This window comes from Eurytemora carolleeae, unplaced genomic scaffold (genome assembly GCF_000591075.1).
Source record: "Eurytemora carolleeae unplaced genomic scaffold, Eaff_2.0 scaffold687, whole genome shotgun sequence".
Classification (NCBI taxonomy): Eukaryota; Metazoa; Arthropoda; class Copepoda; order Calanoida; family Temoridae; genus Eurytemora; species Eurytemora carolleeae.
In genome coordinates, this window is record NW_019396800.1 from 141,459 (window position 1) to 166,166 (window position 24,708).

Here is a 24,708-nt window from a genome sequence, read left to right on the forward strand (position 1 = left end):
TTTAAAATATGTTCCATAGTTTGTTAATTTGTTTGAACCCCGGCCCAAGAGAATAATATAAAAATTTTCATGCCAGCCATATTATAGTAAAATTGATTTCTAAGTAAAATATATTTGAGTAAAAGATTTTTTAAACTAAATAAACTGCTAAAAGTCTATAATATTTAATACAGTATATGGAAGAAGACATTCAAAAATATTCACAAACTGGCATGTTTCGTGGGACACCCTGTATCTGCACCAATTAAAATTTATATTGTTGCATGTCACAAAAAATAAATCGTGATGGTTTGTCAACTAATTATTTTCAAGTGTCTCTGGTTCTTGTGGATATTAGAAGAATAATATCAGAGCTGGGAACTAGAATGGGATTAATGGTATCCCGACTGCTTAATCCGAATATTCAATGTGGACACTTTTGATTTAATGCTTAATCCACTCTTTTTTGGATAAAGTACAGACAAATCAAAAACCGGTTTTTTAAAATTAAGACTCCTTCCCGTTGCTGTATATTGGTTTTAAATGGCGCGCAAAATTTCAAATTTACCGGCTTATGATTCGCGACTCTAATGGGTTGAATTTTACATACTTTCTAGGATACAAGTACAAGATTAAGTCAGTCTCGAGATTAAGAAAAATAGAGGATTAAGCATTAATCTCGATATCCGCCATTCTAAAGTTCCCAGCTCCGTAGAGTTATAGAATAATACCAATTTAGCGTATCATTGCGTCAAGTATTTCCGCTTTTACAGCAATAGTAATGCACATTTTCTTATACTTAATATTTTTGTATAGTAGTAGATGTGGAGGACAGTGATAGTTTTATATAAAATATTGTAAAATTTACAGAAGTTTAGCATAGAAACTTTTTTTTGCATGGAAACACTATAAACCCGAAAATTAAACGGCAAAAAATATTTTTAGTTAAATTATCTCTCAAAGAGTTATAATAGGAACTAGACTTGAATTTGGCTTGATAAAAACAGAGACGGTAGAAACGAGAAAAAAGATGTATACTTAGAGTAATAAAATATAGTTTTCCTTCTTGTCTCTATCTGCCAATTTCCGTTTTCAACACCCTGTAGGAGGAGGGAAGGGAAGCGATTTAGATTATGAGCCATAATTAGGTTCATTTCCAAGGCATATAGTAACCTTGAGCCGCAACTATTTCTTTTTTTTTGCATTTAAACTTTTAATAATAAAAAACGAAGAGTTGTGGCTACTACTGGAAGACTATAAAGCTATTTGTGGGACAGAAATGGGACTCATGGCCGCCTCCCTTCCTCAAATTTGATAGATCAATGCAAAGGTGTAAGATTCCATTCAGGGGCGTTTAAAGGAATATGTCCACGGGGGGTATTTCAGGGGCGGGCCTTAGTTCCGGTTTGGGGCTGAATACACCCTGGAAAATATTGTTTTTACTTCTCCATGAGGGGGGGGCTTAGTTACTTTTCACTTCTCCATGTAAAAGTGAAAGCTATGATGGGGGAGGGGTAATTTTTCGCGGAATTGTGCGAAAATTTGATTCCAGTGAAACTTAAAACCCTATTTATTTCATATTCTTTAACCCGTACTTCTCCGTATAATTCTATTTAATTTTAAAATCCTCAAAATCATGCAAAATCTTTAAAAAGAAGGGAAAATGGCGCTTGATTCAGGTTCATTTACTTCAAAATTTTAAGGAACAGACCGGCTATGTGAGGTAGTTAAACTGAGTATGCAGTGTTGTGGACACATTCTTTAGGATTTATTTGAGACATATAAAACGTTTCCGCGATGTATAATTACTGAGTTTGAGTGCATAGTCGACGTTCAAAATCATGAATTTGGGTTGGTACGTTTTCAGAATCGGTTTTTTAAAATTATTAAATAATGACGACGAAAAATAAAGTAAAAATTTTACAGTAAACTAATCAGATGGTTAGGAACATATTTCTCAAAGAAAATTTTTCAATAAATCAATGCTAGAATTAATTACTTCGATTTTATCATGATATTCAATTTCTTATTTTGTATGAATTTATTCGTAGATTTCTACAAATTTTTCAAATGTCGTCTTTTCAATGATACTTCCAGAAAATCTGCAGAAAATCTTTGTGAATAATGAGATACTAAAATAATGAGAAAATAGAAACTAATAATCAAACAAGATTACTTTCTTTCGATGATAAGATTAATTTTTATATTTTCAACCTGTTCCTAAACAACTAATTAGTTTACTGTAGAATTTTGTGTACATTTTTCGACGTCGATATTTAAAAAAAATAATTCTGAAAACGTATCTACCCAAAAGTACGATTTTGAACGTCGACTTTGCTCTTACAGATTTACAGATCTTTAAAAAGTTTTATATGTCTCAAATGAATCCAAAAGAGTTTTTCCACAACACTGCATACTCAGTTCATGCCACCATAGCCGGTCACTCCCTTTCACAAGATTTCAGGCCTTGATTTATCTCTCGCGGTAAGACATAAGACTAAAATCTTTGCGTGTTAAAAAACTTTTCAGTAGAACAAATTTTGAAATTAAAATGTATTACATAAATTTGCTTTTTCATATTTACTTATAAAATCCAAACTGGAAGGTCTACGATATTTACTTATAAAATCCAAACTGGAAGGTCTACGATATTTACTTATAAAATCCAAACTGGAAGGTCTACGATATTTACTTATAAAATCCAAACTGGAAGGTCTACGATATTTACTTATAAAATCCAAACTGGAAGGTCTACGATGTCTCTTCTTTCCTCTTTACCTAAGCTTTCCTAATTAACAAAACAATTATATATTTATATATATATATACATTTAATATACATAAATTTGGAACACATTTACATGTAGGTACACAATTTGATTACAGGTTTACAAGGTTTTTTTTGTGGCAAAAATACATAATATTACATAATCAACATTTTTAAATTTAGATTCAAATTGGTTTTCTTTGAATTTAGTAACTGAAAATAAATAAATGCTTTTATTTTATCATTTGAAAATCTTTATTTCGCATTTGATTGGCTAACTTTTTTCAACATAATTTATAATCTTAATATTATGCATTCAACGTGTACTTTTTTATAAATTTATTGAATTCATTGAAATTCAATAAATTCTTTAAAACTTTCATATTTTTAGTCTTTAAACATTTTTATAGTTGATATGCCAAAGGTACAGAATAAAGATATCCTGAAGAGACAAATTTCACTGGATATTTATATTTTATTTGTTTGCACTCTTAATTCCTTTATTTATGAGCTATTGAGAATATGTAATCATGGACAAATTATTTTTGTTATTTTTTCTCATTAATGTGACATCAATTTAACCTTATTCTACTGCAATAATTTATGCAGAATCCTATTTAGCATGAAATATTATTTTCTCATTAATGTGACATCAATTTAACCTTATTCTACTGTATGGTTTATGCAGAATCCTATTTAGATGAAATATTATTTTCTCATTAATGTGACATCAATTTAACCTTATTCTACTGCAATAATTTATGCAGAATCCTATTTAGCATGAAATATTATTTTCTCGCCGGAATTGTAAATTTTAGATCTAATTGGAATAAATGTCATGTATAACTTTTAGGGAATAAAATATTCGTAATTTAAAATAAAATATTCGTAATTTCGAATAAAATATTCATAATTTCGAATTTAATATTAGTAATTTCAAATAAAATATTCATAATTTCGAATAATCTATTCATAATGTCGAATAAATATTAAACATTCGTAATTTCGAATAAAGTATTCATTATTTCGAATTTAATTTTTGTAATTTCGAATAAAATATTGATAATTTCGAATATAATATTCGCAATTTCGAATAAAATATTCATAATTTCAAAAAAAACATTTGTAATTTAGAATAAAATATTTGCAATTTTGAATAAAATATTCGTATTTTCGAAAAAAAATTTCGGATAAAATATTCTTAAATTCGAATGACATATTCGTAATTTTGGATAAAATATTTTTTTTTTCGAATTACATATTCGAAATTTAGGATAAAATATTCTTTAATTCGAATAAAATATTCGTAATTTCGAATGAAATATTCTTTAATTCGAATGAAATATTCTTTAATTCGAATGAAATATTCTTTAATTCGAATGAAATATTCGCAATTTCGAAATGCCTTTATTAATTTGACATCATGCTTTGTAACGTTTTTGATCATTTCATATCAGTTATACAGAAAACAGTACACTGTACACGTTCAGACAGTTACACGGCCAGTTGAACTCCATACTCACATTTGTTAAAGGGACAGACCGGCAATGTTAGGTAGTTGAACTGAGTATGCAGTGTTGTGGACAAATTCTTTAGGATTCATTTGAGACATATAAAACTTGTTAAAGCTCTGTAAATCCTGAGTTTGAGCGCAAAGACGACGTTCAAAATCGTACTTTTGGGTGGAAACGTTATCAGAATTGTTTTTTTATTATTAAATAACGACGACAAAAAATGTAAAAACAAAATTCTACAGTAAACTAATTAGTTGTATAGGAACAGGTTGAGAAAATAAAAATTAACTCTTATCATCGAAAATAAGTAATCTTATTGAATTATTAGTTTGTAAAATCTCTCTTTAATCACAAAGATTTTCTGCAGATTTTCTGGAACTTTTATTAAAAAGACGATATTTGAAGAATTCGAAGAAATCTGCGAACAAATTCAAAGAAAATAAGAAATTCAATAAAATGATGAAAATGGAAATAATTAATTCTAACTTCGATTTATTGACAAATTTCTTTGATGTTTAGGTTCCTAAACATCTAATTTATAGTTTACTATAGAATTTTTTTTTCGTCTTCGTTATTTAATGATTAAAATAACGATTCTGAAAACGTATCCACCCAAATTCATGATTTTGAACGTCGACTTTGCGCTCAAACTCAGTAATTATACATCGTGGAAACGTTTTATATCTTAAATGAATCCTAAAGAATTTTCCCACAACACTGCATACTCAGTTTAACTACCTTACATAGCCGGTCTGTCCCTTTAAAGTAAAAAACAGGGAAAGATGTTGTCCTTTCAGCAAAATCATTTTCATGAAATTTGTCCTCTCCAATTTTTTAAACTCGGTTTCTGACTTTCGACCAATATGCTTTATCGTTGAAATCACTTCAATTTAACAACGGATAACAATATCATACAAATACGATACATGAGACACACTAAGCCAGCAGGAGTTGGCCTCTTTTGTTTTTAGAATTTTGGCGCTCAGTCTTTTCTTTGTAATTTTGGCCTTAGGTGGGATAATGCTGAACATATTTATAATTCAGCACTTCAAGTAGCAGAACTTAAAGAGGGAAAGTAGACAGCAGGGGATACCTCTCTTTCGGCCCTCAGAGATCCCGTTCCTGAAATATTAATTTAGAGATCCAGTTCTTGAAATATTAATTTAAAGATCTAGTTCCAAAAATATTGATTTAGAGATCCCGTTCCTGAAATATTTATTTAGAGATCCAGTTCTTGAAATATTAATTAAGAGATCCCGTTCCTGAAATATTAATTTAGAGATACAGTTCCTGAAATATTAACTTTTGAGATCCCGTTCCTGAATTATTGATTTAGAGATCCCGTTCCTGAAATATTAATTTAGAGATCCAGTTCCTGAAATATTATTTAAGAGATCCCATTAATGAAATATTGAACCCCAAATATCATTTATAATAATTTATATCATTTTACAGATCAATTTGGAGAAAAACTTAATATATCTAATGTTACAGAAAATCTAAGGCACTTATGAGGAACTCAACTTTGATTAAAAATGTTTTTGTAGAAGTGGCATGAGATATCCAGTATTGATGACGTACTCAATATATTAAACGGATGGCAGGGAAGAAGATCTGCGAACAAGTATATTGAAGACGATATCCACATGGAATGTGTTGGAATCCCTGGAAGAACGGTTAAATCTCTTCATCATGCTTTCAGCTCCCAGTTTTAAAACCAGGAGATCATTGTTGACGTACTCCTTGTAGCTGGTCTTAACGATATTCTCCATGATACTGAACCTGGAGATTAAATTGAAGAAATGAGAAGATTCAGATCATCAGTCTATGGGATAAAGAAAGTTATGCAGGGTTCAGCGGACAGTTTTGCTCCTGCATGCCTTCCCCTGCCTCCCAAGATCGTAGTTCTTCACAAAGAGAATATAAAAGCTGAATAAATACGGCGATCTCTGTTTAATGGAGAAGAGAATATCTCAAGCATGCCTGCTATGTGGGCTCCTAGGTTTTATACCTGGGGTCTGAAGGACGTTAAGAACAAGAAAGGAGTAAAGCTGGGTCCTACAGAGAGGTTGGTTTCCAAGGTAGGAGTCAGGAAAACTCATTATAGAGAAGACAAATTCTCCGACATGTTACACCTCAGTGATAAAAAGAGGTTGAATATGAGGAAGTCCTGCATCTATTATTTCATCTACAAAATCATCATCCGCACTAAATCTCGTGCTTAAGACACTCAAGAGCTTAAATTTGCTAAATCCAAGTAAGTTAAACCCGGTTGTTTTTACTGAAAACTTGAGAGACTAAACTATTCCTCCCACCCCCACTCTTTCAGGATAATCCCACCCACTCTTTCAGGGTTAAGGATATTTAGTGAAGGATTTGCAGCTTATAGCTCCGTCTCTACCAAAAGTAAAGATTTGAGTTACAAAAACTGAAATGACATTTCTCGGCAGAAATTTCCAAATTTTTAAAGTTTATTTTTATAATTACTTAAAATGCTATTCCCGTCACCCCCACTCTTTCAGGATAATCCCACCCACTCTTTAATGATAATGATAATGATAATGATAATGATATTGATATTGACAATGATAATGATAATAAAAGTAAATATTATTTTTGGTATGATATGGTATGTTTTCTAAAGAGCTACGAATTGATGCATTCAATAATAATAAAAACTAATAATATTAATAAACCTTCAATACTGGAAGAAAACTGTGTTCTGAGCAATGAAAAGAGTAATTATTTTCTCCTTCTTTTTCCCTCTCATTTTCCTTCTCCTCCACTCGTTCACCCTTTTTTCCAGAATTTTTCTGTGTTTTGGGGAAATTTTTCCAAACGTGATTTTTTGTATTTGAGTCCTCATCCTTAGTTTTGATGAAGCAGGTTTCCAGAACTTGTATTCCCTTGTCCTGGGTCTCCTTGATCAAAAATAGAGTTTTAGAATACAAATGGTAAGTTAAAAAGCGTTGAACTGACGAAGAAACTTTTTACAAATATTCTGCGGATTTAGTTTTACACGTGAAGTGGTTGTCAAAAACATTATAGGGGACATTGGATTAAACTTAAATAAATATCAATTTAAAAGGGGTTTTTAAATGTTTTACCAATTTATCTCTGTAAAATAAATAAAAAAAAACTTTCCACAGGAGGTGGGGGGGGGAATTCAACCCCCTGGAAAATTGGAAGGGGAGTGGGGAGTATAATCTTAATTCAATCAGATGTACCTGTAAATTGGCGGACACAGTGCTATACCACAGCATTCAGCACCATATTGAGTAGGAGTAAGTGGGGGATCAGAAAATTATTTTATGTCGCCCCTGTACCGTTAACTACTTTCGTTTACAGATACATCAGATTGAAATAAATTTAGAACTAATCCGTTCATAATTTAAAATTATAGAAATCCAATTAAAACCATCAATCTTACGCCAAAAATTCCATGAATTAAGGACGATTTCTTTTATTTCCCCTGTAAACAGGTCATATATCTAATTTGAAGAATTATCATTGTAGAGAAAGTGGGACTGATTTCCGAAAATTGGAGGAATAAAATCAAAAAGTGATTTAATGTAACCATTCCAAAAATACAGAAAAAAATCAAGGGGGTTCGAGGGGGAGTTTTAACAAAATATTTACCAGTGCAGTTTAGACCGTTTACCTGATTAGAGATAGAAAAGGTTGGAGCATGGATCAATATAGTCAAATTCTCAGTCTCCAGAAGGGATCCGACTCTATAGGAAGAGGATTGTCGACTAGGGATTCCATCTGTCAGCTTGTTTGTGGATTGTCGACTAGGGATTCCATCTGTCAATATCTTCAAGAACCACAGTTTTCATTTTCAATAACAAATTATAACTTCATGACTTTACCTTTAAAAAAATTTATTTTTTTGATTAATGGAACCCTATCCATTTCTACAATTTGGTCACTATTTTTATAATCTTAAGTGGTTAAAAAATGGCAAATTACTAATATTAATAACTACCACCAGTATATTTTCAGTAGAAGTATATATTTCCACTTACTGATACCGCCGATTGAAGGATTCATAACTAATTGGATAATGAGATAGATAGAAAGATAGATGTTACCGCCATAATATTTCTATTGGTTCAGAATAGACACAAACACATGACTGAACCCTGAATGGATAAGGCGCTAATGGAGTCGGCTTACAAGAGTGCCACGAATATAATAAAATAAACCCTTTTTCTCAAGTCTTTTAATAGAAAAGATAAATTTTTCCTTTCCGGACTATTAATCAATTCTTTGAATTCCGAGTTTGATAGGATTGATAATGAGGAATCCTTAATTAACTGATAATTAGCCAATATTGATAAATTTAGAAGATAATTGACATTTATAGATTTCTGTAACTTCCAATAGTTGGCAATATTTTCAAGCAATATATACAATCTTACTCAAAAAGGATAAAACTTCAGAGACGACTGTCCGGATTTCCTACTGCTTAATTGTTTCCTTAAATTTAATCTTTTTAAGCCTTTTAAGAAGCCACTTAAAGACAATATTAAAATCAGAAGACTAAATTTAACCCTGGGAATTTCATTCTTTAAAGAGTTTTATGTCGTCTTTTCAGTATCATTCTTCGTGGGTAACCTTTCATAAATATTCACAAATATATTTTTATAACATGTCTTTAAATAAAGTTCTGCGAAAGATCTGAGCCCTCACCTCAAATTCTAATTCTATTGTCCATATTCTTTGCAACCTGATGATCCAATCCTTTGGTATTTCAATCTTTTACTAATTTATTTATCAAATATCATCGTTAAAAATATTATATGCCTATGACTTATCATTGCCAAAATCATTATGTATACAAATTTGGATTACAAGTATACACGTAACACGTTATACCTGTGAACATTCTTACAATGCTTGGTATTTATAAAGTGTAGAATTTATTCTAAAATCATGAAACTTTATTGTAAATTATTCCTCTGGCTTTTATATTCTCTAAAAATGCAGAAAAGCGAATTTTCCGAACGTAGAGAGATTTAGTGAATCGTATTTCTTTAAGAAAACAGGCTAGATTCTAGATATATGTTCACAAAAACATATCTTAAGTATTCCATTTACTCTAAATCCTCCCAAACTTTAGAAAAACACAACATAGTAGCTTTCTTTGTGAGGATGGTTTGCATTAAATAGTGTTTTACTGAGGGAACTTAGCGCTCAACCTTCCAGAGCCCGGGATTTAAAAGAGTATCGTTACACGAAACTCCCGAGTTTCCTTTTTCGGGGTCTTAACATTTGTATAGATTTTGATTTAAGAGATTTAAAAAATGGAAAATATGAAGAAATGGAATAAAATAATATTTCATCACAAAAATATTGATATCCACAAAACTACCTATAACTCCAATCGTAAAACCCGGGTTACAAAACTGGTTTTCATAACGATACCCTGTCTTAAGTTTTGAGATTAGTTAGTAAAGTCGTAACATTTTAAAATTAGTTAAAAACCTTTTTTTGGCTACTTGGTAACATTGTGTCCCCCTTAAAAACCCCTTTTTTAAAAAAAAAATCTTGATATTTTTTTACCTATATTCAGGTAAAATATTCGATCATATACACACTTCCATATTACAAGTCTTAATAAATTATTTATGTAATTTTCCTAAGTGGACTCATCAGACACTCCCTCTTAATACTATAGTGAGCCCCTCCCCCATGCGTGCCCCCGCTCAGGAGGGGGGGGGGAAGCGTAGGGGGGCCCGTGCAACCCGCCCACCCCCTCGCACGCCTCTGGGTTTTCACTATCAAGTTGCAACTATAAAGGTACAAGAAAATTGAAGTTAGTTCGAGTAATACTAATAAGTACCTTTGCTTGGAAGAAACACAATTTGAAATTCTAAACGGACAGAATATATATTTAATATACTAACTTCACAGGTCCCACACAAAATAAGTTAAAAAGTAATATATAAACATATATATATATATCATTTTATAGCGAACATTTTTCTAGCAATAGCTTTTTTGTTTATTTTTTTTGTTACCATGTTTCTCTGTACTTTTAAAACAAAAAAGTATAAACTTTCGTGGAATTCTATTATTAGAAAATTTTTGGAAATTACATAATGTATTTTTTTGGAGGGGGGTTGGGGCCGGGGTTAAAATATATGTTTTATATTTATTTATGCATGTGTGTTGTTAAATGAAGCGACAAATGAGTGTCATTTAAAATAATGTTGAAGAAAACTTTCTTTTATCTAAAGAAAAGAAAGAATAGGATTTAAACTTCTCGAAAAATTCTCATAATTACAAAATACTTTTAAATGACTTTACATTTTCTTTGTATAAACATATATGAAATCGAAGATTTTTAAAAAGGTTTGATTAAAAAGAATGAATTAAAAAAAATAAAAATTGAAAATAATTAAAGGTTAAGAATAAAAATTTAGAAAAGTTGATAAAAGAGTAAGGTCACATTTCTGTTAACAACATTAATTTGCATTTCAACTTTTCTTCATTTCGTTATAATTTTATATTAAAGCATGAAATCTAAAAATAGTAGCAATATGTGAATTTATGTGGACCCTATCGCTCTTGGGTGTAAAACGTTTTAAACCATTTTCTCCTTGTATAAGCAACAGATAAATTTTAAATTATTAGCAATCGATATCGAATTCAATTCGATATCCTAGCTTATAGTTATACCCCCTTATTTTTAGGACGGTTTTACATATGAGAAGTGATGCGAGGCTGCACGAGTCTTGATCTATTAGTGTCAACTTTCAATTTCAATTTCAAACCCGAATTTGTATTTTTGTCTAAATAATTCTAAATTTTAGAAACAACATTTTTTTACAGTGAAACCCTTAATAACGAATACATCGAAAGAATTCATCAAATGTCGTATTTTTCACTTTCTGATAATGAAATGTTGCAGATATTTAGTTTTTTAATTAAATGATTATATGGAACTCTTTAAAACTGTTCCCGCATATTCATGGCTATTTATTTATTTTCGCAAATACTGAAATTTACGTAATATAGTATAAAACTCGTTATTAAGGGTTTCACTGTAGATTTTCGAAGAATGATACCATGTGACCGGCGTGTGATCCCCCATTTATTACCAGAAAAGGATTGTTTTATTTTCTATCCCTGGTCATGAGCAAAATATAATTCGTGCTGATTTTGTTTTATTATTTTTGGTAAGTAGTCCATTCAGGAAAAATATGGGTTTAGATGAAAACCCGTTGATAAAAAGTAACCTTATCTAACTGATAATGAATGTAACATTTTTTCATACTTTTATGAATTGACAGTTTTTCTTTGATAAGCTATATCTGTTCAAGGAAATAAAAAAATTGTGCAAAAAAATTGCTGGCGAATTTCTAATAGCATCTTTGTGTACACAAATTTTACCGCATTGGTGATTTTCACAAATAGATTTATTTTTGGTTTAACCCTTAAATGGTATTGCTTCATTTGCCAAAATTTATGTTTTACCTTTTCTAGTTGAGATGAGGCAGTTATTATCCAACTCAGAGTTTGAACAAATCATCAATTTTGTTCTAGTTGAGCTACTTGGTTCTTCTTCCTAAAATTAGTTTAGTCCTAGTATAGCTACTTGATACCTCTTCGTAAATTTAGTTTAGTTCTAGTGGAGCTACTTGGTTCTTCTTCCTAAATTAGTTTAGTTCTAGTAAAGCTACTTGGTTCTTCTTCCTAAAATTAGTTTAGTTCTAGTGGAGCTATTTGGTTCTTCTTCCTAAATTAGTATAGTTTTAGTGGAGCTACTTGATTCTCTTCTTGGAGAGCTACTTGATTCTCTTCTTAAATTAGTTTAGTTCTAGGAGAGCTACTTAATTCTCTTCTTAAATTTGTTTAGTTCTAGTAGAGCTACTTGATTCTCTTCCTAAAATTAGTTTAGTTCTAGTAGAGCTACTTGATTCTTCTCCCTAAATTAGTTTTGTTCTAGTAGAGCTACTTGGTACTTCTCCCTAAATTAGTTTTGTTCTAGTAGAGCTACTTGGTACTTCTCCCTAAATTAGTTTAGTTCTAGTAGAGCTACTTGGTACTTCTCCCTAAATTAGTTTAGTTCTAGTAGAGCTACTTGGTACTTCTAATTCGCCTTGCAACCAGTCAAAAAAAGAATAAAGAGAAATTAACTCAAAAAACCAAAAAAGTCATTTTCTTTTATTGTCTCTGTATACTGCAGGTGTAATTTTAACACACAATCATAAAAACTCCAGGGCTCAAGAAATATTTGACAAAATGACATTATTATGCTATTAAATGCTCACCACCGATTCAAAGTAAAAGATTAATGATGATGGAAGGAAAGGAATTTGTGATTCAAATTTAAACCGGCGGTAGGCAGTTTAATTAAATTAAATTTGGCCCTAGATTTGATGATAGTAAGAAAAAATTGAGCCTCGTTGACATACGGTGGTAGGCGATTATATCAATGTAATGAAGACGACTTCTCTTTGTAAGTTCTAATCGTTAACAACCTTTTTTCGAATTACAAGTTTATCAGTAGTTAAAGAGAAGCTATTTTAATTGACAGCTTTTCTTTGTTTTAATGTTTTGAGTATCCATGCTGTTTTAAAGCAAGAAATCTAAATTGAAATCGAAATTCGTCTTTATTATATTGATATAATCGCCTACCATCGTAGTTAAACATCTTCTTTAGTGCGCCGGTTTAAGTTAAAGAGGAACCATATTTACTCGATTTAAATACTGCTACGCGATTCAAATACTTCTCCTCGGTTCAAATACTTCTTCTCGATTCAAATACTTCTACTCGGTTCAAATACTTCTTCTCGGTTCAAATACTTCTACTCGGTTCAAATACTTCTACTCGGTTCAAATACTTGTATACTTGTTCAAATTTTTCTACTCGGTTCAAATACCTACTCGGTTCAAATACTTCTACTCAATTTAAGAAACGTTATTATGTCTCTTTTCTCAAAATAACTATAATTTTCATGACATTTTTGTTTCGATTTACAATGATATTTTGCCAATTTTTCAAAAAGCAATTCCAAAATGTTAAAAGAATTTGAAATGCTAATCATTGTTAAAAAAATTGCTAAAGTATTTTTTGCACAATGTCGCGTGTACTTTGTTAGCAGCCGAGCATTATATCAAATGATGCAGTTTTTACGACCTCTTTCCTTAATTACAAAATGAAATATTTGTAGACATAATAACACATTTAGAACAAGCATTGAAATTATTGTTTACAGCTCTTTTTTTATTTACAGTACCCTTTCCCTGCAACTGAAGTTCTGCACCATTTTTACAAAAATGTAACTTTAAACCAATTCTTTTTAAATGGATTTAATTAATTTAATAAAAACTAAATAAACCCCCTGGGGTTGAAACAACAATATACAGGACAAAACATTATATGTTTGTTTTCTTTAAAATCCTGCCAGCTACTGGTTTCCAACCACCTCTTTTCATTCCTCATTTTTCCTTATTTTAAAGTAAAAATAAACCTAAATATTAAATAACGTGGAACATTATGAAAATCAATAAACAACGAAAACTGTTTATTTTAACCTGTTAAATTATTCTTTAAAACGGTCGTTACGCCACAAGCGTTCGCTCGCAAAAAGTTCGAAAATTTTTGAAATTTTCTTGAATTTTCACTTTATTCTGTTTCGCGAAAAGATTCGGAATTTTCGCGAAAAAATGCTAAATTCCATAAAAAAAATTGTGAAAATTCCACAAAAAAGACTAAAGAAGAAGAAGAGATTTGATGATTGGCTACAACAACAGCAAAGACGCAAAGTGATTCAAAGGTTGCAAGATTTCACACAAAAATCAATGAGAATTTTGCATATTACTTCCTAAAACCTAAAGCTAAAACAAGTGCTTTATAGATCTAAAATGAACATGTATTAAGACAAAAGTATTAGTGACTCAGAAGGTAAAATCTAGGACCAAGGTGTGCGACACTTGAGGTCGACCCAGTCTTAATAATTGATGCAATTTTTATATAGGTGGCTGACCCACTCATAAAGCCTGATTAAACTAACCTGGATAACATGACAGGACATATCCATCTCCCCTCTTCCTTTCCTCTTATACTTGTCCCCTTCCTTCTGATCTTGTCCTCCTAAAGGGATTATTTTTAAAAAGTTCTCTAGTGGACTGTAAGTGTTATTTCAAGTAACCCTCTTTGTCCGTTTTACAACGGTAGCCTTAAAGGGAGTGACAGGCAATGTATGGTAATTGAACTGAGAATGTAGTATTGTGGAGAATTTTTTTAGGATTCATTTGAGACATATAAAACGTTTTAATGATGTATAATTACTGAGTTTGAGCACAAAGTCGACGTTCAAAATAATCCATTTTGGTGATTACGTTTTCAGAATCGATTTTTAAAAATTATTAGTATTTTTTTACATTATATACATCAGTTACACGTTTTAATTGTCTCAAATGAATCCTAAAAAATTTCATTAATGCTGCATTCTTAGTTCAACTACTATAAATTGCCGATCACTCCCTTTAATTAAGTTTTAATCAGAACTCGGTGTTTTATTTCTTTTTTTTAACAGTATCTTTTCATTTGTGTTTTCTCTGCAAAAGTGACTTGCGTACTTCTTGCTTTAAAGAAACAATGAAGAAATGATTAGAAATAAGCACTTTTCAAGTCAGAAAAATGATGTCATATTCCGCATTTTTAATCAGATTAAGATTTTAATGGTACTGTTGTAGACATTGACATCTTTACAGTTCACATGAACGGTCACTAGAAATCTTTAATTAATACAATTCTGCAAAAAAATCTGAATAGTTATTTTTTTATCATAGGACAAAAGAAACTATACAAGACTAATACTGAATATCAACATAATATGTTGTAAACAAACACAATTATTCTGTCTGTTTTCTAATTTGTTATTATATTACTTTTCTTTATTATGTTTTTACAACACAAAAAGTTACATATTTATGTATATTCATATTTGCTGTGTCTGTTTTTCCGTATAACGAAAACCATCTTCAGCCAAAATGTATCTTTTTTTATGAATTTAGCTCTCAACTTGAAAAATGTAAGATTTCCTTAAATATATGCACGATATGAGAAAAATTATTTTTAAAAAAAGTTTCGATTTGACGTTTTTGTTACCTTTTTTTTTAATCGGAGTCGGAGACAAGAACGAGGGGTTGCCGAAATTGTATAACTTTCAAAACCATGTTTTATTATTTAATATGTATTTTATGTCTTTTATTATACCTGTAAACGATCGGAAGCTTTTATTATCTAAAAGTCTCATGCCACTAAATCAAGCAAGGATAAAATAGTTTTCAAATAAAAAATAGAAAACCTCAGGTCTAAAATAATTTGGAATCATGAAGTGTTCAGTTAGGGATTAAAGTTTAGACAGGGCTGCATGTAATCGTGAAAATCATATATGACGTTTTACAATGACACCATGCGGAAAAATTCTTAACTAAACCAATTTTAAAATCTGCTGAAATCCTCGTGTTCCTTAGTGAAGTTCTATTTGAAGGATTGAATGAGGACATCTCAATGTTTGCGTCTGTGTCCAGGGTTCTATTCAAAGTTGACCGGAATGTGTAGGTTCTAGACACTCCTGCCAATCAATTAATCAAACGTGTTTTGTGAAATTTAGTTCAGGAGGAAACCGTAGATGTTTTAAATCTTTAAAAACATCTGAATAATATCCCCCCCTCCCCCCCCCAAAGTTGATTAAATCCTATTTATATATTTGAATAATTAATCTTTTGAGTTTTAATTTCCTGAAATTTAAACTGAATGTATACTATTGAAAAAGTATCTTATATCTCCAGTTTCAAAGCCTTACAAAAGCAATTTAAATTTTTGACTTTTTTAAATAAAAATGTTAGAACCAGTCTCAAAATGAATAAACACACTTTGTTTTCCTGTGGTGTTGGGGGTTCCACATAGAGTTGCTTTAAATGCGTGCCTGAAAAATAGTTTTTGTTTGTAATTTGATCTAATAAACACATCTCACATTTGGTGTACAGTCTCGTTTTGCCGTATTTAGCCTGAGAGTGTACTGTACACAGTACATCTTAATCTAGCTGCTTAAAATTTGGACCTGTACAAGAAATTAACCGGTATGTAGCAAGTTGTTGACTTTAAAAGTCACTATAGTAAAATAAAGAGATCTAAAATGGATATTTCTAACATTTATTTAAAAAAACGAAAGTTTTGAAATATTTGCACATAAAGCGGAGTTAAAATTGGTTGATTTAGAAATTAACAAAGGAGTTAATGATGGATATTTGATGGCACTTCATGGGAGTGTTGTAGAGCTTCATGTTGGTGGAGCAGATCAACAGGAACTGGGACAACAGGGCTTATCAATGGAACTCTGGCAATGCAACTCGAGATAGCGGAAACTTCGGTCGGAGCCGGGCACAAGTTTCCTAAGTAAGCTTCTCAAGAAGTTAATAGGGAGATCAGAGGTATAAGCACGCCTGCTGTTAGCTCATTATCTGCATCATCAGCATGAAGAAGTCAAGAGGCTCCCTGTGTCGGGCGGGGAACGAAGGAGCGAGGGTTACATGTATGTGCTTCATGGCGGAAATGGATTGTGTGTATACACACATCTTGAGAAATGTTGACGGCAATTGAGTCGGTAAAATCGTCTTCCTTATATTTTGAATTTGTGTTAACACAAGTATGTAGACACCAGACAGTGTCAAGTTGAAGTGTAGAAGACTTAAGTAAGTTCAGTAACATTTATTTAACATTAGGATGGTCTTATGTTAGCAATTGGTTAATTTGTTTCTTTGTAGTTTTACACATAGGCGTCACAACAGCATAATTATAGTTTATAATGTATAAAAAAGTATGAGCACAGCCTTGAAGGATATAATGGAACATTGAAAAGCTACATAATTATTAATAAAAAGAGGGACCTGAAGCGGCCTGAGAGCCCATCAAGGGCGTACACAGAAATAAATTTAGGGGGGAACAAATTTGTGCAAAGCTAAATTCCCCCCCTCCCATAGGAGCTCCTAGGGGGAGGGGGGGGGGGAAATTTGAACTGTAAATTCAAAACATTTGGCTTCTTGGATACTTTAAAGATACAAATCCAGTCCAATTACCTTGCAGGTACTACTTTATCTCTCCTTCAAACAAAACCAGCAGAAAAAACAGCAAACTAATTTTTTTATGCTCTTAACTCTTCAGTTTCAGATTTGAAAAGCTCTGAGTTCTAGGGAGGGCACTGCCCCCTTTTCCCCACCCCACCCCCTGAGTACGCTTTTGGAGCTCATAGTAATATGAATATTGGAAAGAATTGAAACATCTGTAATATCAAATTGTCTAGAATATTTTCTCATATTTCATCCAAACATTTTGGTGGAAGCCTAGACAATCATAATGTTAATCGTTCAGAACACTTTTCATATTTCACTTTTTTTAGAAGTTGTTTACGTGAACCCCAAAATTGTAATTAGCCATTTTCTAAATAAATTTTCAATTCTTTTAATCACAAAATATTTAGTAATAATCAGAACTTAAAAATAATATTGTTTTTCAAAAATTCAAAGTTTTATAAAAGTTTGATAAGACAATTACACTTCAGAGAAATTAAAACAATGGCCATGCAACAAAATTCTTTATAAATGAAAGCTGAGTCTTTGCAGCGTGATGGTGATATGTCAAGCTTTGACTTCTTTATCTAACAGAATTCATGGTTTCAAATATCTTCGACATTGGGTGATTAAAAATCAGAGTTTGTGTGAAAAACTCAATTTCTGTACTGTAAAACAAAAAATAAAAGTTGAAAAAAATGAAATGGAACGTGTTCGAGGCTGAGCATGAAGGCTCACCAAATATACTTCAAAAAAATGTAAGAGCATTATTTGGGCTTTAACACTTTTGAATAGGTTTTCTAATCTGAATTGAGCCCGGTTTCGATAAGATATTGATTTTTTTTAAAAATAGCTACATTACATAATAAATTCTTTATCTCTAATAAGAAAAACAAAGTTTTTTTTTCCATTTTATTGCGTTCGTGTTATAAAAACTCCTCGGTAGCTTCATCAGATTGAAAAAAAATAATATTTTTTTATTTTCAACATTTAAGTCAAAACAGCAGTATTAACATTGTTATATATTATTGTATTAACATATTGCGTTCGGTGTGAAAATACTTTCATTTTAATTTTAAACAAACTAGAAAAGGTGAAAATCCCGGCAAAAACTGTTTCGCACTTAATAATATCCATTACAATGACATAAATAGATAAAATAGTCTTTTTAAAATTATATGGAAGATTTAGATAATTGTATTGCAATATTTTTTTTTGTCTAACTGCACAGCCTCACAGGCAGCAGGCGGTTGGCTCTATTAATAGATGATGATGAATATAAATTGTATAGATTTAAAGGCTGAAGATCAAAAGTCAATTGAAATTGTTTAAAATAGAATGTTAAATGTTAAACTGCGTTTCAGTCTTTTCAAAAGCATTTGAAAGCAATTCAAACGCTTAATCAACGGGCAGCCGTAGACCATAGTATATTTGAATTTCCTTTCCGAGCCGGGTCAACCTTTCCGGTACAACTCAATAGGACTAGCCGGTGCAACAATGTTGACGCGGTCAGACTTTAGGTTGAATTTACGTTTACTAAGGGGTCAGAGGTGCGTGCATAGATAAAGCTAGATTGCGCATAAGACGACATTTTTCATCTTGAAAGATATAAATGTACAGAGATGTTAAAAGATATTCCTATCATATAGATTAACTAGGTCGGTTGTGAACATTGGCTGTTCTTATGTCATTGAGTACTTGTGGTGTACATGAGTTCTGTAGAGAGATATTTAAGTTAGTTTAGTCCTTCTCATGTCCTTTTTCAGTTTTCGTCAATATGATATATTGCTCAGTGATATATTTTTGTTCAAATAGTTCCATTCCCGGAGTTATTTTACACTCTATTATGAAATCCATTAAAACACCAAACCGCCCCGCTTATCATTGAAGTACACTTAGAAGTATGAGTTCGCGGACTGTACAATTCTTGGTGATTTTGCGTACATAAGCTATCTATGTTTATTTATTTATCTATGGGTTTGTGGATCGATTACATCTATTTATATAGTTATATTTATAGTATTTATGTAGACTCTGAAGTCTCAATTAACATATATATTGCGGTTGCAACACCAAAGTTAAATAAAAAAAATTGACCATTCATCTCCGATATAAAGTATGTTGTATATCCATTTATTTTCTTCAAAACGAATTTTCTTTTTAAAAGAATTAAAGTAATCTGCAGAATGTTTATAGAATAAAATTAGAAAAAATATTTAGATCTTAAGATATTTAATTTGAAAAAACAATAAAATATTCACCTATACTTCAGACTCATCACATTGTAAAGAACTGGATTCACTGTCGCGCTAAAATATATTTAATTAATATTTACAAATCATAAACTTTACAAGACCAAACTTTAAAAGTGTTAGAACAGATATGGAAGCAAAGTCATAAATATATATTTGAAAATTTCCATCTTCGGTATCTTATGTATTCGATGCTTCAACAAAGTGCTACAGTTTTTCAAAAATATATAACCACATTTTCAACACAGTGTCCACTTTTAAAAGGGAACACTTAGATTTTGCCTCTTTAACATCCAATTTTCTATCAAATCCAATTTTTCAATGGATTATTTTATTTTTCACGGATTATCCAATTTTTAAATAAAGTATAAACTTTTGATTTAACGCAGTGACTCTGTAACAGAACATCCAATATAAGTTATAACAAAGTTAAGAAAACAGATGATCCAATTTGTCATGTGAGTATTAAATTTTCAACAGTGTATCAAACTTTCTAAAGATTTATCCATTTTTTTTGAAGAGTATTGCAAATTTTCAATATTAAATTCTCGATGCTTCGTGTTTCTCTCTTAACTTCTTGAATCCTGAAGTACCTGAAGTACCTGAAGTACCTGAAGTACCTGAACTACCTGAAGTACCTGAAGACAATATTTAAAAATTCTCTCTCCTCCTGGTGAGATATTTAGAGGAGGAGCATACAAAACTTAGATTTAAGGAGGAACACGATTGAAATGCTTAAAAACGTTATTTCTAATAAATGTTCACCATTATTTTTCACTATTATTATCAGTGACAAAGGAATTGAGTTTTTACCACAAACTCTGAATTTCTTACAAATATATATAGCTCTGCAACCTAGTGTCAGAGACATTTGATAGTTCAAACTCTAAATTCTTTTAAATAAGATAATCTGAGTTTAAAATATCTTTGACATTGAGTTGCAAAGAAATGTATGTGGGATATAAAAATCTGAGTTTGTGGCAAAGACTCAATTTCTTTCCGGGAATTAGCGCTATCGCCAGGGATTTAGTACAAATTCTACCCGCTTCTGGGGGAAAATGTAATGAGAAACCTTGATGATACAATCATAAAACCTCTCCCTGCACTCTGAGAAGATTTTAAAAACATGTGTTCTACTGACCTAAAGTAGTAGAAAACATGTGTTCTACTGACCTAAAGTAGTAGAAAAACCCCGAAATATAGAACAGATATTCGTTCACCAGACCGAAGGTCCTAAAACAAAAGAATAATTTTTTTTTTTTTACAATTAACTGTCACTTTTCACATTTTTGGGGACACAAAAAAGTGCGGTTGCTTATTAAAATACAAGACTTTTAAAACTGTGGAAAACCTGGTGCTGTTAGGCTCAAGTTATAATCTGTGAAAAAACTGGCGCTGTTAGGCTCAAGTTATAATCTGTGGAAAACCTGGTGCTGTTAGGCTCAAGTTATAATGAAAAAAGTCCAATGGATCATAAAACCTCAACTTTTCAGTGTACACCGTCCACTGTAAACTGTACACTGCACACATGTACACTGTACACTGTACAAAACCCATTTTACGTCAGAAGTGGATTTACTAGCTAATACTGTTTTTATTTAAAATACACATAAGATTGTTGAAATGTCGTCTTCATATTCCAAAGGTTTATGGGTCTCCTGTACTACCTTGTATGTTTAAAATAAACATAACCAAGACGTTGAGCGTGGAACGGGGCCCAGCAAAGGAAAAACGCAACCACCACTGCAACTGAAATATTTATTTATGAATTATTAATGTTATGAATTGATTATGATTAATTTTTTTGTGTAAAATGCCAATCCACATGATGGTTAGATCCTAAACCAAATTACACAATTATGTAAATGAGGTCACTGACCTCCTTTTATCCATTTTTCTGGATTTACGTCAGAAGGAAGGTCTGTTTTTATAAAGTTCACTGACCTCAGATGCTAAACAGGTTCTTAAGTCGAAGAAGTGACAAAAAATGAAGGCTAAGAAATATTTATGTCACACGATTTAATCTTTAGGGCTAAACTCATGCTCCGGCATAAATTGCCGTAAAACAAAGTCTAATTGCTTATTTCCCATGATTAAATCTGAAAGACTGCTATTCTTTTCTGAAATGCAGTTTTTAATGCTATTCTGATTCGTGGGACTATTCTATAGAAAATGGGGAAAACATTGGTGTTTGTTAAAATTAACACATTTTTGTGTATTTGAGAGTGGGAAACTCTACTGTCGTAATCGTTTTCAAAAAATAACATCATCTTTATTTCCGAAATTCAGACATTTTTTTAAAATTAAAACCATATTTCTCTAGTGAATGTAAAACCCTTTCAATGCTTCTGAACATCTTACAAACTTTCTGAACGATTTAAATTATGCAAAATTGCTGTAATTTTGGCAATTTTTAAAATTTAGTCTAAATAAATGTTAGAAACTAATTGTTTGCAGCACATGTTGCACTTGTTACACACATTAATAAAAAAGACTGTTTACAGCATTTTCTTATGGGTTTATGGTGCTTGTTGACTTGTGTTAGTTAACTGAAAAAATGCGCGAGTTTAAAATTAGTTTGAATTTAACCCGTTTACCTTTTCCAGAATCCGGGAAAAATTTCAACTAACATTAACATATTTCAGAACATGATTACTGACAGAGATTTAGAACTTATCAGCTGTTTAATTCGTTATATACATTATTCACGTAGGAGCAGCGCAACCAATATATATATTTCTGATTTCATGATGTATTAATTTGTTAAAGAGGACATTTGTTAATTTATATCGCAAAATAAAAACATTTTAATGCATTGAAATATCGCAAAACTTACGTTTTTCCATGGTTTTTTACTAGGCTTTTAGGGCGCTTCGCGCCCATCTTCTATTTAAATTGTGAACATGTTCTTTTTGTTTACATTTTAAAACAAAGAAAAAAATTTTGCGGATTTTTAAAAAAAAATTCGCGGATTTTCAAGAATTTAAATTTTTTTACAAAATTGAAAACCTTTAAAACACATTTTTTAAAAATTTTTATCATTCATAAACCTTCCCCGTCGTCACGTGATGTCCCACAAAAATTTGGGCCCGATCGGTTTAGCCGTTTTGACGTTTATTGGATACAAACAAACAAACAGACACACAGACAGACGAGCCAAATTTATATATAGATTTAAATCGACGAATTAAATATTTAAGCTATAGCCCAAAGCATGGTTTCTATTTAGGCTGACGTCAAATTTACCCCAAATAGTCTATTTCCTTTATGAGATATAAATTTATAACATTTGATACACTTATAGAAAGCCATTGGGCTCTACCAAAATCAGAATGTTCGTGGTATATGATCTATTTAAGGACTTAGCTTATAGGCAATAGGTGTGATGAGGATGATGAGAAGGATGATGAAGAAAATGATGATGATGAGAATGAGGATGAGGAGAATGAGAATGAGGAGAATGAGGATAAGGATGAGGAAAATGAGGATGAGGAGAATGTGGATGAGGAGAATGAGGATGAGGAGAATGAGGATGAGGAGAATGAGGATGGGGAGAATGAGGATGAGGAGAATGAGGATGAGGAGAATGGGAATGAGGATGAGGAGAATGAGGATGGGGAGAATGGGGATGAGGAGAATGAGGATGAGGAGAATGGGGATGAGGAGAATAGGGATGAGGAGAATGAGGATTATGAGAAGGAGGATGAAGAAAATGAAGATGAGTAAAATGAGGATGAGGAGAATTAGGATGAGGAGAATGAGGTGAGGAGAATGAGGATGAGGATGAGGAAATGAGGATGAGGAGAATGTAGATGAGGAGAATGAGGAGAATGAGGGTGAGGAGAATGAGGATGAGGAGAATGAAGATGAGGAGAATTAGGATGAGGAGAATGGGGATGAGGAGGGATGTGGATGAAGAGAATGAGGATGAGGATGAGAAAAATGAGGATGAGGAAAATGTGGATGAGGAGAATGAGAATGAGTAGAATAAGGATGAGGAGAATGAGGATGAGGAGAATAAGAATGAAGAGAATGAGCATGAGGAGAATGAGGAGAATGAGAATGAGGAGAATGAGAATGAGGAGAATGAGAATGAGGAGAATGAGAATGAGGAGGATGATAATGAGGAGAATGAGAATGATAATGAGGAAAATGAGAATAAGGAGAATGAGGAGAATGAGATTGAGGATAATGAGAATGAGCCTTGAGGAAATGAGAATGGGGAAAATGAGGATCAGGAGAATAAAGATGAGGAGAATGAGAATGAGGTGTGGAGAATAAAGATGAGGAGAATGAAAATGAGGATGAGGAGAATGAGAAGGAGGAGAATGAGGATGATCGTTAAAAAAATAAATAATTTGAAAAACGTCAGACCAATACTTTTTTGAGTTATGTCCAATAAACATTATAATGGACCCCCACCCAGCTGAAAAAGAGTTAAGCTGTAACTTTTAGTTCTTTAGTTTGAGACTCTTTGCAAGTTTGATATTGGATTGAGGTTGAAGTAAATTTAATTTAAATATACCATTTTATTTTCATTTCCAAGAAAAGTTCCCTAGAGGGCAGTTTCTGGAATTTTACGAACACATGAGAACACAGTAGACAGGAAATAGAGAATGTCAAAGTGATAAAAATACAAAATAGAATTTTTTCCCACAAATTTAAACACTTTTTCCCTTCAGTCATCCATCTAGTTTTATCAATGTGTGCATTAGTGTTTATTTCGTCTAATTCTAGCCTAATTCAAGTGTAATTCTAGTTTCATTCTAGTATAATTCTAGTCTAATTCTAGTCTAATTCTAGTCTAATTCTAGTCTAATTCTAGTCTAATTCTAGTCTTTATTCTAGTCAAATTCTAGTCTAATTCTAGTCTAATTCTAGTCTTTATTCTAGTCTAATTCTAGTCTAATTCTAGTCTAATTCTAGTCTAATTCTAGTCTAATTCTAGTCTAATGTTATATTATGCTAGTCCATGGTTGTATGTAACAACAAAAATAGGATTATTTCCATTAAATGGAGAGAAAAGATCCCTAGGGATGATTCTGACATGTGTGGCTCCTTTAGACTGCAGACAAATAATTAATTAAGCATAAAACATTCAGAAT

At 31.5% G+C, this 24,708-nt stretch overlaps 1 protein-coding gene across 1 annotated transcript in view; it reads right to left on the bottom strand.

Annotated features, from left to right (window-relative positions):
- Nucleotides 1–11,716: 11,716 nt before the first annotated feature.
- The window catches only part of LOC111708802 (neuropeptides capa receptor), a gene marked incomplete in the record, with an annotated part of 34,546 nt that continues 21,554 nt past the window's right edge, over nt 11,717–24,708 (bottom strand). The window contains 8 exon segments of the mRNA XM_023482294.1: nt 11,717–11,835; nt 14,288–14,367; nt 15,496–15,539; nt 15,751–15,856; nt 16,167–16,210; nt 19,613–19,660; nt 20,777–20,836; nt 21,271–21,352. Of these exon segments, the coding sequence (XP_023338062.1) occupies nt 11,734–11,835; nt 14,288–14,367; nt 15,496–15,539; nt 15,751–15,856; nt 16,167–16,210; nt 19,613–19,660; nt 20,777–20,836; nt 21,271–21,352 (566 nt within the window).